This window comes from Trichosurus vulpecula, chromosome 4, assembly GCF_011100635.1.
Source record: "Trichosurus vulpecula isolate mTriVul1 chromosome 4, mTriVul1.pri, whole genome shotgun sequence".
In the NCBI taxonomy this organism is placed as follows: domain Eukaryota; kingdom Metazoa; phylum Chordata; class Mammalia; order Diprotodontia; family Phalangeridae; genus Trichosurus; species Trichosurus vulpecula.
In genome coordinates, this window is record NC_050576.1 from 226,468,529 (window position 1) to 226,486,336 (window position 17,808).

General features: G+C 37.7%; 1 protein-coding gene across 1 annotated transcript in view; it reads left to right on the top strand.

Moving 5' to 3' along the window:
* Nucleotides 1-17,808, top strand: part of DNAH9 (dynein axonemal heavy chain 9) — a 529,624-nt gene that overhangs the window by 238,374 nt on the left and 273,442 nt on the right. Inside the window, exon 30 of the mRNA XM_036755666.1 lies at nucleotides 2,536-2,674. Within this exon, the coding sequence (XP_036611561.1) occupies nucleotides 2,536-2,674 (139 nt within the window). The remainder of the gene's footprint in view (nucleotides 1-2,535; nucleotides 2,675-17,808) is intronic.

Below are 17,808 nucleotides of genomic sequence, written 5' to 3' on the forward strand. Positions count from 1 at the left end.
CTCTTGATGCTGGCTCTCTCAATGTCTGCTTTCTCTCAACACCTGCTCTCATTATATGCAGTTCTAGTCAGCCTCTGATTGACTGAAACTCACTCCACATGTCTGATTGTCTAGAAATCAATACACGTGTCTAACTGGTTAGAGCCCACATTCAAGTCTCTGATTGGCTAGAACTCAATCCAGCAAAAAATTCTACTTTGTTTTACCTTTGCAACAACCTATTTTCTCATCTCACATCTTTGCTTATATTGAGCCCACTATCTAGAATGTTCTTTCTTACCACTGGTTCCACAGATTCAATTCCTGACAATCGTTCACAGCCTGCTTCATGAAGTCTTCACAGATTATTCCAATAAGAAGATATCTTTTATCCCTTTTAAATATCATAACAATTTCCACTGTTGTATTCTATGCTGTTTTGTAGTTATTTGCACTTATGTATTATACTTATATCTTATACCTTAATTCCTATAAGTTAAACTCCTGGAATGCAGGAACTATATCACATTCTCCCACCTTTTACACAGCACCCCAGTCCTTACCCTATGTTAGGCACAGGAGCTTTAGAAAGGAAGAATTGAAGGAGATTAAATAACTTTAATATAATTTTAAAATGATAAAAGCTGTAAAATGAAATTCAAAATTCAAAATCCTGAGAGATTTTAATATAGCGAGATTACTTTTAACAGTAGAAATCAGTGAAGGTATATGGAGGAAGTAGCATCTCAGTTGAGTACTAAAAAGTGGGAGGATGTCAACAGTTAGAAAAAGAGGAAGAGCACAAATTTGTTCCAGGAATGGAGAACAATGTACGCAAAATCACAGAAGTGGTAAAGGGAGAACACAATTGAGCAGTTGCAAGCAGCCTACTTTTTGTTGTTGTTTTATTTTAGATTATGGAGTATCCAAAGTGCAGTAGTGTGAAATAAGGCTGGAATGGTTGGCTGGAGCTAGGTTATGGAGAGCCTTGAGTATCAGGCAAAGGAACTGGTATAATTGAGCACTTAGTAAATATTTTTTTAGTGAATGAATGAATAATTGAATAGGGTCCCTCTAACACTGCAAAGAAATAAGACCTAGCACTCACTGTTAAACAATCGTCCAGTGCTTCATCATAGTATGGAAGTATCTGGTTTCTTGAAGGCTCAGCAGAGCAAAAACAGAAATAAGAAAGACTAAGTAGAAGTTTAGAGATAAAATAAGTTCTGAGTTCATCAGTGATTGTCTAAGTTCATCAACTTAGAGAGCTGCCTAAAACATTAGGTTTGATGAGTTGTTGGTAGTCACATAATCACTGTGTCAAGTCTTCCTGGCTCTGGGGTCAGGCCTTTCTCTACATCTGAGCACTGTGTCTCTATAATAAGCATATTAATAAGTATATTAAAAGCACTGTACTGAGAATCTGAAGGTCTGGTGTGTAGTCCCCATTCTGCCACTAACTAGTTGTGGGGATTTGAATATCATTTCACTTTTGTGACACTCTTTCTTTTATAAAATAAGGAGATTAGATTAGGTCAGGGGTACCTAGCAATTTATTCATGAGCAACCAGTCAGTAGCATATCCTGACATGGTCCATTGTGGAGCCACAGCCACTAATCATGTCCTTCTTTTGGTGTTCAGCTGGAATGTGAAAGGAGAAAAAGGTTAGATCTTTGGCTTAATGGTATTTCAAATGTTCATGGGCTAGACTAGATGAAGGATCGATGGATAGATGCTGGTATTCATCTCCACCTCCCAGCCTGCCACACAAAGCCATCTCTGGCAGGGCAGCCTAAAATGTCAGCACATAACAACATGTCCTTATCTCTGTTTCCTGTGGCCTGCAGATAGAAATTGCTTATCAATCTATTAACCACTATCAAAGCTTTCTCTAGAAAAGTGTAAACGAAACTTTGTGTGCTCTATATAACACTGGTGGTGGATTAGAGAAGATGGACAGAGAGATGGCATGGACTTGCAAAGATGAGAAATGATGAGAGGGATACTATCTAATATTTCAGAATTCCACCATGTAACAACTTTGCTATATAGAACCAGACATAATAAAATGCAATTATATTCATTAAAAGCATGATTTTCAAAACCAGCTTCAATTAGACTTTAAATTCTTTGTAGGCAGAGACAGAGGAACACGAATACTTTTATGGAGTTAGTAGCGGACATGGCCAACTAATTTCTAGTCATTTCCCTTTGTATAAAGGTCAAAAAGTGAATCGTTCTTGAGTATCAGTCAGATGGTGGTTACCATGCATAAGGAATTCAGAAAATGAAAGGTTCGGAAATACCTTGTTTCAGCAAATCAGCCTAGACAATTATGACTAGAAAATAAGAAGGATATGGAAAGAATCTTCTATTTTCAAATATTCACAGAGAAAGAGATACTGTTCTTTCACTCAATGAACAAACCCAGTTGCTGCACCCTGCTTTATCACAAAATTCTTCTTTATATCTGATTTCAATTCCTCCCATTACCATTTAAGACATTTTGGCTTGTCTTTAACTCTAAAACTGTCTCATTCCCTCTCTATGCTCAGGCCTTGTGCTATGGTGGTACCAGATTTTGAGATGATATGTGAAATCATGCTAGTAGCTGAAGGATTCCTTGAGGCACAACTATTGGCCAAAAAATTCATTACCCTATACCAGCTTTGCAAAGAGCTCCTCTCCAAACAGGTAAGTTCTCTAACAAGTAGGTTACAAAAATATCTTTTTGTAATAACAGCACCACCCTCTGTAGTTGCTACAGCCATAGGTATCCATGCCCTTTTATTTTTTAAAATTTTCCTTTTTTATTTTTCCCCAGTTATATGAAAAAACAATTTTTAACATTTGTTTTTAGAACTTTGAGGTCCAAATTCTCTCCTCCCTCCACACCTCACCCCTCATTGAGAACACAAAGCAGTTCAAAATAGGTTACAAATGTGTAGTAATGGGAAACAAATGTATAATAGTCATAGACAAAAAACATAGACAAAAAATCCTCAGGAAAAATAAAGTTTAAAAAAAGTATGCTTCAATCTGTATTCAAACACCATCAGTTCTTTTTCTAGGGATGAATAGCATTTTTCATCATAAATCCTTCAGAGTTGTCTTGGATCGTTATATTGCTGAGACTAAGTCATTCACAGTTGATCATCTTAAAATATTTCTGTTACTTTGTACACACTACATTTCACTTTGCATCAGCCCATGCAAGTTTTCCTAGACTTTCCTGAGAGCATCCTACTCACTATTTCTCATAGTACATTAGTATTCTGTCATAATTGCATACCACTATAGTAGTGGTATTGCTGGGTCAAAGGCTATGCACAGTTTTAAAGCCCTTTGAGCATAGTTCTAAATTGCTCTACAGAATGGTTGAATCAGTTCACAACTCCACCAACAGTGCATTAAAGTCTAATTTTTCTTTTTTTTATTCCATACATTATTATTTAATATTTTTTAGTTTTAAGCATTGATTTACACAAGATTTTGAGTTACAAATTTTCTCCCCATTTCTGCCCTACCCCCTCCTCCAAGATGGCATATATTCTGATTGCCCCATTCCCCAGTCAACCCTCCCTTCTGTCACCCCAATCCCCCTCCCTCCCATCCCTTTTCCCCTTACTTTCTTGTAGGGCAAGATAGATTTTTATGCCCCATTGCCTGTATATCTGATTTCCCAGTTGCAAGCAAAAACAACTTTTTTTGAGCATCTTCTTTTGAAACTTTGAATTCCAAATTCTCTCCCCTCTTCCCTCCCCATTCACTCTCCTTAAGAAGGCAAGCAATTCAACATAGGCCACATACGTATCACTATGCAAAACACTCCCATAAATAGTCCTGTTGCGAAAGACTAACTATATTTCCCTCCATCCTATGCTGTCCCCCCTTTATTCAATTTTCTCCCTTGACCCTGTCCCTTTTCAAAAGTGCTTGCTTTGGATTACTTCTTCCCCCTATCTGCCCTCCCTTCTATCATCCCCCCTTTCTTATCCGCTTCCCCCTACTTTCATATGGGGTAAGATACCCATTTGAGTGTGTATGTTATTCCCTCCTCAGGTCAAATCCAATGAGATCAAGATTCACTCATTCCCCCTTACCTGCCCCCTCTTCCCTTCCAGTGAACTGCTTTTTCTCACCACTTTTATGTGAGATAATTTACCCCATTCTATCTCTCCCTTTCTCCCTCACTCAATATATTCCTCTCTCATCCCTTAATTTGATTTTATTTTTTAGATATCATCCTTTCATATTCAACTTACCCTGTGCCCTCTATCTATATAAATGTATATTCCCTTCAACTACCCTAATACTGAGAAAGGTCTCATGAATTATACACATCATCTTTCCATGTAGGAATGTAAGCAAAACAGTTCCACATTAGTAAGTCCCTTATGATTTCTCTTTCTTGTTTACCTTTTCACGCTTCTCTTGATTCTTGTGTTTGAAAGTAAGATTTTCTATTCAGCTCTGGTCTTTTCACTGAGAAAGCTTGAAAGTTTTCTATTTTATTGAAAGTCAATATTTTGCCTTGGAGCATGATACTCTGTTTTGCTGGGTAGGTAATCCTAGCTCCTTTGACATCCAGAATATCATATTCCAAGACCTTTGATCCCTTAATGTGGAAGGTGCTAGATCTTGTGTTATCTTGATTATGTTTCCACAATACTCAAATTGTTTCTTTCTGGCTGCTTGCAATATTTTCTTCTTGACCTGATAACTCTGGAATTTGGCTACAATATTCCTAGGAGTTTTGTTTTGGGGATCTTTTTCAAGAGGCGATCGGTGGATCCTTTCAGTTTCTATTTTCCCCTCTGGCTCTAGAATATCAGGGTAGTTCTCCTTGATAATTTATTGAAAGATGATATCTAGGCTCTTTTTTTGATCATGGCTTTCAGGTAGTCCAATAATTTTTAAATTATCTCTCCTGGATCTATTTTCCAGGTCAGTGGTTTTTCCAATGAGATATTTCACATTGTCTTCCATTTTTTCATTCCTTTGGTTCTGTTTTATAATATCTTGATTTCTCATCAAGTCACTAGCTTCCACTTGCTCCAATCTAATTTTTAAAGTAGTATTTTCTTCAGTGGTCTTTTGGACCTCCTTTTCCATTTGGCTAATTCTACCTTTCAAGGTATTCTTCTCCTCGTTGGCTTTTTGGAGCTCTTTTGTCATTTGAGTTAGTCTATCTTTTAAGGTGTTATTTTTTTCAGTATTTTTGGGGTCTCCTTTAGCAAGTCATTGGCTTGTTTTTTTGTGATTTTCTTGCATCACTCTCATTTCTCTTCCCAGTTTTTCCTCTATTTCTCTTATTTGCTTTTCCAAATCCTTTTTGAGCTCTTTCATGGTCTGAGACCAATTCATATTTTTCTTGGAAGTTTTTGATGTAGGCTCTTTGACTTTCTTGACTTCTTCTGGCTGTATGTTTTGATATTCTTTGTCACCAAAGAAAGATTCCAAAGTCTGAGTCTGAATCTGAGTATGTTTTTGCTGCCTGTTCATGTTCCCAGCCAACTACTTGACCCTTGAGCTTTTTGTCAGGGTATGACTGCTTGTAGAGTAGAGAGTACTTTGTCCCAAGCTACTTCTACACAGCAAGCTCTGCCACACCAGTGTTACTCCTCCCCCAAGAACCACCAACACAGACTGCAGTCCAGATCCAAGCAGGCTCTGCACTCCCGCTCTGATCTGCCACTTAATTCCTCCCACAGGGTGGGCCTGGGGCCAGAAGCAACCACAGCTGGATCTCTGGAGGCAACCCTAGAGCTGTACCACTTCCACACCCCCAGGGCTAGGGCCAACCACACATTCCTTTCACTCTAACAGTTTTTCCACTAACCTTCTCTGTTGTCTTTGGCGTTTGTGGGTTGAAAAGTCTGGTAACTGCCACAGCTCAATGATTCAGGGCCCTACCGCCTGTTCTGCCCAGCTCCTGGTCTGGTTGGTCCAGGCACAGCCCACACTGGGCTGTGCTCTCTTCCACTTCCAGCTCCATGCGATAGACCCTTCTCGGTGACCATCCAGCCTTTCCTTGGCTGGAGCCCTGCTTTGCTATTTTGTGGGTTCTGCAGCTCAAGAATTTGTTCAGAGCCATTTTTACAAGTGTTTGGAGAGACCTAGGGGAGAGCTTAAACAAGTCCCTACTTTCCAGCCACCATCTTGGCTCCACCCCTAAAGTCTCATATCCCCTCCAACATTTGTCATTTACATTTTCTGTCCTATTAGCTGATCTAATAGGTATTTGCATTTCTCCAATCAATAGTGAGTTCTACTATTTTTTCATATGGCTATAGATAGCTTTGATTACTTCATGTGAAAACTGATCATATCTTTTGATCATTTATCAGTTGCAGAATGGCTTTTATTTTTATAAATTTGACTCAGTTCTCTATATGTTTGAGAAATGAGGCCATTATCAGAGAAATCTGCTTCAAATTTTGTTTTCATAGTTACTATAGCCAACTGTGTTTCCCTCCATCCTATTCCCCCTGCCCATTTGTTCTATTCTCTCTCTTTTTTTACCCTGTCCCTCCTCAAAAGTGTTTTGCTTCTGACTGCATCCTCCTCCAATCTGCCCTCCCTTCTATCACTACTACCCTTCCCCTCCTACTTTCCTGTAAAGTAAGATAGATTTCTATACCTAATCACCTGTGTATGTCATTACCTCTTTGAGCCAATTCTGATGAGAGTAAGGTTCACTCACTCCCTCTTACCTCCCCCTTCTTCCTCTCCACTGTAAAAGCTTTTTCTTGCCTCTTTTATGTGACATAATTTTACCCCATTTTACCTCTCCTTTTCTTTTTCTCCCCGTACATTCCTCTCTCACCCCTTAATTTTATTTTTTAGATAGCATTCCTTCATATTCAGTTCACACCTATACTGTCTCCTTCTAAGTACCCTAATAGTGAGAAAGTTCTTATGAGTTACAAATATCATCTTCCCGTGTAGGAATTTAAACAGTTTAATCTTATTAGGTTCCTTATGATTTCCCTTTCCTGTTTATCTTTTTATGTTTTTCTTGAGTCTTGTATTTGAAAGTCAAATTTTCTATTCAGCTGTGGCCTTTTCATTAAGAATTCTTGAAAGTCCTCTAACTCTTTGAGTATCCATTTTTCCCATTGAAGGATTATACTCAGTTTTGCTTGGATAGGTGATTCTTGGTTGTAATGCTAGCTCCTTTGCCCTCTGCAATATCATATTCCAAGTCCTCTGATCCTTTAATGTAGAAGCTGCTAAATCTTGTGTTATCCTAACTGTGGCTCTACGTTACTTGAATTGCTTCTTTCTGGCTACTTGCAATATTTTCTCCTTGACCTGGAGATTCTGGAATTTGGCTATAATATTCCTGGGAGTTTTCATTTTGGGATCTCTTTCAGGCAGTGATCAGTAGATTCTTTCAATTTCTATTTTACCCTCTGGCTCTAGAATATCAGGGCAGTTCTCCTTAACAATTTCTTAAAAGATGATATCAAGGCTCTTTTTTTGATCATGGCTTTCAGGTAGTCCGATAATTTTTAAATTCTCTCTCCTAGATCTATTTTCCAGGTCAGTTATTTTTCCAATGATATATTTCACATTGTCTTCTATTTTTTCATTCTTTTGGTTTTGTTTTATTGTTTCTTGATTTTTCATAAGGTCATTGGCTTCCATTTGCTCTATTCTAATTTTTAAGGAATTATTTTCTTCAGCGTGCTTTTGAAGCCCCTTCAGTAAGCTTCAGTGAGCTCCTTTTCCATTTGGCCAATTATGCTTTGTAAGTCATTCTTAATATCCTCATTGGCTTTTTGGACCTCTTTTACCATTTGGTCTAGTCTGTCTTTCAAGGTGTTATTTTCTTCATTTTTTTGTGTCTGTTTTACCAAACTGTTAAGTCATTTTTAATGATTTTCTTGCATCACTCTCATTTCCCTTCCCAGTTTTTCTTCTACTTCTCTTACTTGATTTTCAAAATCCTTTTTGAGTTCTTCCATGGCCTGAGACCAATTCTTATTTTTCTTGAAGCCTTTGGATGTAGGAGCTTTGACTTTGTTGTCTTCTTCTGAGTGTGTATTTTAATCTTCTTTGTCAACATGGTAACTTTCTATAATCAGAGTTTTTCTGTTGTTTCTTCATTTTCCCATCCTATTACTTCACTTTTAACTTTTTGTTAAGGTAAGGCACTGCTTCCAGAGTGGAGAACACAAGCACTGTTTTCTGTCCTGAAATTGTAAAGAGGGTCCCCGCTCCAATGCTGCCACAAGCTGTACTATGCTTGTGCTCCTCCTTATCTTGGGACTGCCACCCAGCACTGCAACTCGGATTGAAGTATGGGCAAAGTAAGAGTCCTGTCTCAGTGCTAGCAAAAGGACCCCTATAATATCCTTCTGACCAGTTGTTCAACCCCCTTACCATCTGTGAACTGAGAGCTCTGGAAACAGCTGCTGCCACTCCCAAGGCCTGCTCCTGGTCTCCTGGGGCTGGGGCTATGCTCATGCAGCCTGTGTTGGACTGTGCCCCACCCTCACTCAGGTGCAACAGACCTTTTCTGCTCACCTTCTGAGTTGTCTTTGGTGTCCATGGGCTGAGAGATCTGGAAAGTGCCACTGCTGCCACTGATTCAGTCACCTTGAGGCCTGCTCGAGATTTGCTGGGTCCCAGTCTGCGCTAACACTGCCTGCTCTATATTGTGTTCCCTTCTTACCTCAGTGCAACAGAGCTTTCCTGCCATCCTTCCAAGTTGTCTTGGACTAGAAATTTGTTTCACTCTGTCTTTTTGTGGGTTTTGCTACTCTAGAATTTTAGAGTCAATTTTTAAAGGTTTTCAGAGGAGTTTGGGGGAGAGCCTTTCTCCATACCCCTTTTAAACATAGTGCTTACTCCCCTGTTGTGTGTGTTCCTTTTAAAGACAACATACTTTTTCATTTTTTATGTTCCATCCATGGGTTTTATCCCATAAATTTTTATATCTATAAAATTATCATAACTTCCTTATTTTATGGCCGGAGAGGAATCATATATAAACTTATCTGTTATCCAGTCAATTTGTTCCTTGTATGTGACTATATTTCCCATTTCTGTGCCTTTGTAGAACCTGTCTCCTATTCCTAGAATATGTCCCCACCTTGCCTCCTTTTTCCTTAAAAAACCAATTCATCATCATTCTCTACAAAGTCTTTCCTGATCCCCCAACTAGTAATGTCCATAATCACTAAATGTTGTTTTAACTATTTTGTATTTATTTATATTCCCTTTAAATTTAGTCTTGGTACACGTAACATAACATACTACCACATGTGTGTGTGTATTTGTTGTCTTCCCTGATAGAATGTAAGTTGCTGACAAGTAGAGATTGTTTCATTCTTTATATTTGTATCTCAAGCAGCTTCCATAGTGCTTGATACTTGATATTGTGATAAATACTTGCTGACTGATTCATGTCCAAAACCCACCTTTCTTCTGAACTTCCCAATTGCTGTTCATGGCACAAGAGTTCTTCCATTTACTCAGATTCACGATCTTGACAGTATCTTCAATTTGTTACACTCTCAACCCACATATCCAACCAGTTGCCAGATTTTGTCATTTATATCTCCATAACATTTCTCACATTTGTCCTATTCTCTCTTTGGTCATGTATATAATCACCAAGCTAATTCAGGCCCTCTTCTCCTCTTGTACGGACCATTGCAGAGACCTCCAAATAGGTCTTACTGCTTCAGATCTCTCCCCATTCAAGTCCATGCTGCACATAGCTGCCGAAGTGATTTTCCTAAGACACACATCTATTGCATCACACCATTACTCAGTAAATTATAATGGCTCCGTATCACTTCTAGAATCCAATCAAAACTCTCCTGTTTGCTTTTTAAAGCCTTTCATAACCTAGCCCAGCTTGTTCCTTCCTGCTTTGTTAGGCATTCTTCCCCTTACTGGATAAGGGAAAAGCATTTATACAGTGCCTACTATGGGCCAGGTGCTATGCTAAGCACTTTAAAACACTTTATTATTATGAAGTACTTAGTATATTATTAAAAGGTGTTTATTATTTTAAGCTGGGGAAGGGAAGAACATTTATATAATGCCTACTATGGGCCAAAGCACTGTGCTAAGCACTTTATACCCACTTTATTATTATAAAGTGCTTATGATTTTAAGCACATTATTTGATATTCACAATAACCCCAGAAGGTAGGTGCTATTATTACCCTCATTTGCAGATGAGGAGAGTGAAGCAGACAGAAGTTAAATGATCTGCCCAGGGTCAGACAGCTGGTAAGGATCTAAGGCCAGATTTGAAATCAGGTCTTCCTGACTCCAGGCCTAACTTCCAACCACTCTACCTGTTGCACCATCTCACTGCCTTAAGCAGGTTGGTCTCACCAGTACAGCTAAACTGGCTTTCTTACTGTTTGTTCCTCACCTACAACCTGCCATCTCCCATATCTCTGCTTTTGTACTCAAGGTCCCCCAGGCCTGGCATGCTCTTCCTCCCCACCTCAGCCTCTTAGAATTGCTTATTTCCTTCAAAACCCAGCCTACAATCTACTTTCTCCATAAAGCTTTCTTTATCCCTCCAGCTACTAGTGCCCTCCATTCAACATTTCATTGTATTTATTTTGTGAACAATTTACAATGACATCTCCCTAGAAAGAATATCTCCCTCCTTTGATGGCAGGGACTGTTTACTTTTTGCCTTTATATCTTTATACTCAACATAGAGCCTTGTACATACTATATGTTTAATGGATATGTGCTTGGTTTGCTAAAATATTATGCATATTAGAAAATGCAAAAAACAGAAATTTTGGAGGGATGATATAAAGATAGATGAAGGAAACCATTTTAAAAGAATTTTTATTTTACTTTACTTATTAACAATACAAACCAAGGAAGGAAGATTGTGCTGTGTAGTGAGCCAGGAGTTGGAGCTAGGTGGGGATGCCTGCCTTCCTGGGAAGGGGTATGGGCAAACTAACATCCAACTCAGATGACAGTGGGTACAAGCAGAAGAATGGTGGATAGAGGTAGGCTGTTACCACAAATGTGTTAAACCACTCTACTGTTCTTAATTCTAAGATTGTCTTCATGTATATTATTTTTGTATTATATCAATATCATGTTTATACCAAAGGAAAAATTTAGTAGAATACCTTTTTTTCTTATTTTTCAAATAGTTTTTGTAATTAATGGGTATTTAAAAGTTTGATAGAGTTCTTTTATAAATCTCTTTGGTCAAGAATTTTATTAGTTTAATTATGGCTTAATCAATTTATTTTTCTGATATTGGGTTATTTAAATTATCTAGTTCTTCTGTTAACCTGGGAATTTTGTATTTTTCCATTTAAGTTGTTAGATTTACTGCCATATAGTTGGACAGAGTGTTTTTTAATTTCTTTATTTCCTCTTCATATATTGTGAATTCTCTTTTTTTTCATTTTTGATACTGGTAATTTGGTTTTCCTGTTTTTAAAAATTATATTAGCTAACTTTTCCCCCAAAAAACAGCTCATAGCTTATTAATTCAAAAAATTTTTTAATTATTTTGCTTTTAGTTTTCTTAATCATTTCTTTGCATTTCAGAATTTCTATTTTTATGTTTAAATTTTGTTTTTTTTTTAAATCCACTGGTTTTGGTGTTTGTTTTTTAGTTTAGCCCAATTCATTGCTCTGTTCTTTCTCTCATTTGTTGATGAAATATTAAGAATTATAAATTTCCAAATAAATACTGCTTTGGCTGCATTCCACAAATTTTGGTCTATTGTCTCATTGTTGTCAGTCTTTAATTTAATTATGTATTGTTTCTATGGTTCTTTCTTTAATCCATCAGTTCCTTATGATTATTATTTAGTCACTAATTGGTTTTAAACCATTCTTCAGAGGTCCTTTATATGCATATTTTTATTACACTGTGATCTCTAAAGGGTACATTTAATATTTCTAAAGGGTTTTTGCATTTGTTTGTGAGGCCTTTATGCCTTAAAAGAGAGTGGGTTTTTGTAAAGGTGCCTTGCAGATTTTATAGATATTGATATGTGTGTATGTATGTATATGTATGTGGGTATACTCCTTTGTATTCCCATTTAATAATTGCTAGGAATTTGTCATATTTAACTTTTCTAAAATTCTGTTCAGTCCTTAATTTCTCTCTTGATTTTTCTAAAAGATATGTTTAGGTCTGAACAAAGTACACTAAGGACCTTTACTCTTACAGTTTTATGTCTATTTCTCTCTATAACTTATTTAACATTTCCTTTAAGTATGTAGATACTATATCACTTGGTACATATATGATAAATATACATCCTGAAGATTTCCTGTTTATCTCTTTTCGTCAAATCTATTATGCAGCTGCTTTGTCTGAAATCATGATTCGAACCCCTACTCTTTTCATTTTGAATTCTGCTGAAAAATAATAGATTTTACTCCAATCATTTATTATTTTAACTCTGTACCTTTATGTTTTAGATGTGTTTCTTATAAATAATGTATTGTTGGATTCTACTTTCTAATCCATTCTACTCTCTTTCATTTATGAATGAATTCATCCCATTCACATCCTAGCTATATTCTTCAATTGTATGTTTCCTTTTATCTTATTTTCTTATACTTTTTCTTCTCTTTGCTTCCTGTCTGCTCTTTGCAAGGAAGAAAAAAGTGATGAGAAAGAAACATGCTCAGCACCATTGCTCCATGCTTGATGCACTTTGCTTTACTCCCCTCCTTTCTTCTTCCCTTCATCTGGACCCCAGTCACAGGTTCTTAATCTTTCTTTACCCTCTTCATGACCCACCCTGCAGGGTTAGCTTGTTTTGCTTAGGAATACCTGTGCTGAATCTACCTTTTTTTAATTTTCCCATTTCCCTTCTCCTTGTTTGCTTTTATTTCCCTGTTGAATTGAAAGTATTTGCTACATCTATGTATCTCTTACCCTCTCTTGACCAATAGAGATGAGAGGGGGGTTCAAATGATTCCTGCTCCCCCTACCCTTTATTCCTTGTTTTTGTAGTTTTCTATTTCAATACTTGAATATCTCAATTATGTGAGATAAATTTTGCTTTCTTCCCTCTACTTGGTTTCCCTTTTTTCTTTTCCCTTCTTCTTCAAAGTAATCAAAACATATCAAAACCATTTCTAGACTCTCTGTCTTATTTAACTTCCTGTACGAATCCTAATGACACAAATTCTAAAATATAAATTCTATAAAAATAGAAATAAAGAACATAAGTATAAATTCATCCTTGTACAGTCTGTTTTGATTGTCAACTCAGTCACCTTTTTTCTCACAACAACTGTGTATTTCCAAGTTTCTACTCAGCTGAACTTTTTATAAGGAATGATTGGAATTCCTCTATTTCATTAAAGGTCCATTTTTCCCTGGAGGATTATGCTCAGTTTTGCTGGTTAAATTATTTGTGGCTATAAGTCATTATCTTTTGCCTTTGGGATTATTTCATTCTGTCCTCTCTGTTCTTTGTTCCAATGAGAGTGAGGTTCAAGCATTGCCTGCCATCCCCACCCCCGTATCTCATCCACTATAAAACCACTTTCTTGAATGCCTCTTTTGTAGGGAAAAAAATTCTCCATTCCACATCTCCTTTTCTCCTTCTCCCATTACATCCATATTTATCACCTTTTTTCTGTTACTGGGCATAATGATTTCCCAGTTCTTCTCACTTCATTTTGCATTATTAGTTCATATATATCTTGCCATGTTTTTCTGAAACCATCCTCCTTGTCATTTCCCAGAAGACAATAGCACTCCATCAAAACATATACCACAGCTTGTCCAGCCAGTCTCTAATTGATGAATATCTACTTGATTTTCAATTCTTTGACATCACAAAAAGGGCTACTATAATTTTTTTTCCTTTTTCTTTGATCTCTTAGGGATACAGACCTAGTAGTGCTGGGTCAAAGTGTATACACATTTTTATAGCCCTTTGGGAATAGTTCCAAATTGTTCACTAGAATGGTGGGACCAGTTCACTACTCCATCAACTGCTCCACCCACGTCCTCTGTAGCCACAAGCACTAGCACTTTCTTTGCCTTGCAATTGTAGCCAGTCACCCTGTTCTCTTGTGACTGATCCCCAGCCCTCCTCTCCTCCCTGAAGCTATGACCCTGAACTGTGTATGGGGAATAGAGCTGCCAATCAGAGTTAGCTGTACCCAGTTGGTGCCAGCAAAAGTAATTTCTTTCTGACCAGTTGTCTGACTGGGCTGAGAGCTCTCAAAGCTGCTATTGCTGTGGGTCTATTGCTACCACTGCACGTGTGGGCTCCAGATCGGCTTCTACCCTGGTGTCACAGACTTCGTCTGCTGACCTCCTGAATTTTCTAAGGCCTGAAAAAATGTCTCACCCAGACCTTTTGTTGGCTCTGCCACTACAAAATTTGATGTGAGGTGTTATTTTAAAATTGGTTAGAAGGGAATATTGAGAGAATGCAGCTGGATTGCCTTTAATCTGACATCTTCCAGGCTGTGTTTTTCTTTGAAGTTTTGGATGAGTTGGAGTCATCCTCTTTACCTGGGTTTGTGTTTTAGGAATCCCTGTAACCATACTAGCCACAAAAATGTGCCTTTTGTTTATTTGTTCTTCTAGGCTTACTTCCATAATTGGAGATTTATATTAGAGTCCAGCTCTGAGGACTTTTGGGAGAAATGTTGTGAGCTTGTTTGGTAGTGATTAATTTTCTCTGGAGCCCTACTACAATTTTCATTGCTTGAGTGCATTCTTCAAGAATCCCAGGGGCAGCTCAGGGGAGATCTGCAAAATTTTCATGAGCCATACCTAAGCAGTCTGATCTAGGGCAAAGTCTGATCCTAGTCTGGGCTTTGCAAGTTCCTGACCCTAGTTTGGGTCTGGGTGACATATCTTTAGGCTTGTCTCTGGTTGGAGCTCCAGTAGACTGAAGCTGGCCCCAGCTTCTTATCAGCTATCTTAAAGTCTTTGTAGTTCCCCCTTGGTCAGAGCTCCCTGCCCTGGTCACTCAACTGCAAGCCTCAGCCAGGTTGTATGTGCTGACTCCACAAGTGGGTCAAATGATTCCTAATAGGAATTTAGTAACTGATATATTCTACACAAAGACATTCTTCCTCTTGATTGTCAGTTCCATTTTTAGGTGCTTCTGTATCAGGACTGATAGTAAATATTTAACAATCAGCTTTTGGTGGAAGTGGGAGGGGTGGGAATGAACACACAGCACACTTTTAAGTTTAATCTGCATTGTTAACGTTGTCTCCATCATTTTCTTAGATCTAGACAGTCAACAAAATAATAAATCAAGCCCTGATTTGTAGTATTTTCCCACTTCCAAGGTAAATGCCCACACTGAAAATTTAATAATCAGCACTTTCAAGCCAGTTCTAGCTGGTTTCATCATGTTCTTGGAGTATGGACCCTCAGTAGGGAGTGACCTACCACCAGTGTCATGACATGGCTTTTCTTCCTAAATGTTGTAACAGAATTTCTCCCATTTTCTAGTTTGATATTCCTCTATAGTTTTCTATCCAGTATAAGTTGTAGCTGTTTCAACTCAAGATTTTTTATCTGATGAAACCAGCTACTATTTTATATTTTCATTTTAGTTTTAGTATAGACCTATTTTGTTCCTTTTTTTGAACATTTGTTTTTGATTTGTCCGATGGAATGATTACAACTCCTGATTTTGGGGGGAGGGGATTCACAATGTGTAGCAATTTTTTCCCATCCCTCAGTTTTATTTTATCAAAATGTCTTTATCTTTTAAATTTTTTGTAAGCAACTGATTGTAGGATTTTGTTATCTAACTTGTCGCTCTTTTTAAATTTCATTAGTTGGTTTATTCTATTTACATTCTTTTTATATTTACATGCCTTAGATTTCTATTTTCCTTCATCTATCTCTAATATTGAGTTTTTTCCTAATTATGATTTTTCCCCTCTTCTGCTGTAAACACAGTATTATGTTCTTTCAGTTACTTTAATCTTTTTGTTTATATGTTTTTGTTTTTTTTTTGGCAGGGCAATTGGGGTTAAGTGACTTGCCCAAGGTCACACAGCTAGTACATGCGTCAAGTGTCCGAGGCTAGATTTGAACTCAGGTCCTCCTGACTCCAGGACTGGTGCTCTACTCACTTCACCACCTAGCTGCCCCAACTTTAATCTTTTTTAAGGTGGCTCTGTTCACACTGACTCTCTTCCCTTCACTGCTAAACCCCTCTTCTTATTTGTTACCCCTTTCCTTTTGAGGTTTTGTATGTTAGTTCCTTTTTCTCTCCTACTTTGATCTGGTTATATAATTTTTCCCCTTCTTTTTAACTCTCAGTCAAGTAGATTCCCTTCCTCATCTCCTCTTCAACTAGTTCTGTTCATTAGGTTTTTTTTTTAAATTTCATTTTTGTATCCCTTTCCAAAAAGGATTTCTCTCACTGTCTTCATTATTTTCTCTCTCTCTCTCTCTCTCTCTCTCTCTCTCTCTCTCTCTCTCTCTCTCTCTCTCTCTCTCTCTCTTTCCTCTAGAATCTCATTCTCTTTATTCATGACCTCTATCTAGTCTCTCTCTTTTCTCTGCATTCATCATACAATCAACGCTTGCAAAATATTTATTCTATGGCTGAGCTATTCTCAACAATACAATGATCCAAGCCAATCCTAAAAGACTCATGATGAAAAATGCTATCTGCCTCCAGAGGAAGAACTGATGGCATCTGAATGCAGACTGAAGCATAGTATTTTTTACTTTCTTTTTTTGTTGTTCAAATTTTCTTCCACAAAATTACTAATATGGAAATGTTTTACATGACTGCACACGCGTAACCCATTGCTTATTATTGCAGGGAGGAGGGAGAGAAGTGAGAGAGGGATTGAATTTGGAACTCAAAACTTAAAAAAAAAAAAAGATTGTTCAAAGTATCTATTCTAGGCTCCCCTCTCCAGGCGGTTCCTGCCCCTGCCTCATAGAGCTTGTCCCATGGGTTCCCTTTTTCTATTATGCCTCACTCTCAGAACAATGCCAATTATTGCAGGTGTCAGAGAAAACATTGCCCCATGGTAGGGCCCTTCTCCCATAATGTCCATGATTATGCACTCTACCTCCTGATCCATACTCTTCCCTGGTTACCATTTTTCCACATTTGCCTTAGGTGCTAGCTGCCCCAGGAAGTCCAACTTCTCCCCATCCTGATGAAGGACAAAGAGACTTTTTAAACACCAAATGCCCCAGGTTACAACCAGTGTTAGGTCCCCATCCCCTTTCACAGACCATCTCTCTTCACCCATAAGAACATTCATCAGTAAATCCCCTTCCCACTACTAAAATAAGGCCTTCTTCCCTTCCACATTTCTCCTCACTTGCTCCTTTATAGGCTCTTCTCTTTCATTGCTAGCCTTTGACATGACTCTGGCACATCACACACTCCACTCCATCCCCCTGCTCCCCTACTCCCTCTCACATGTACCCTCCCTTGTTGTAATGTAGTCCCATAAAAATCACTTGTTTGCCTGTAGGCGAGATATCACCAAGTTCTATCCATCATGCCTTGTCCATGTTACCTCTACTAAATTTCTGCTTTTACCCTTGTATCTTTTTATACATTTAGAAAGAAGTCTCTTATTAGCTTCTCTGTTGTCACCCTGTTGCTGTTGCTGTCCTAAAATGTTACATTTATTCACTCCCCTGAATTTCTGTTGTTTGGGGTAATTGAGAAGCAAATAACCTCTTCAGTTCTGGTTTTTTTTCTAAAAATATTTCAAATGTCTCTTTATTATTTAAAATCTAACTTTTTTCATGGGTGATTAAGCTCAAATTTTCAGAGTATGTCAACCTCAAATGCATTCTGAGCTTCATTGCTGTTTAGAACACATTA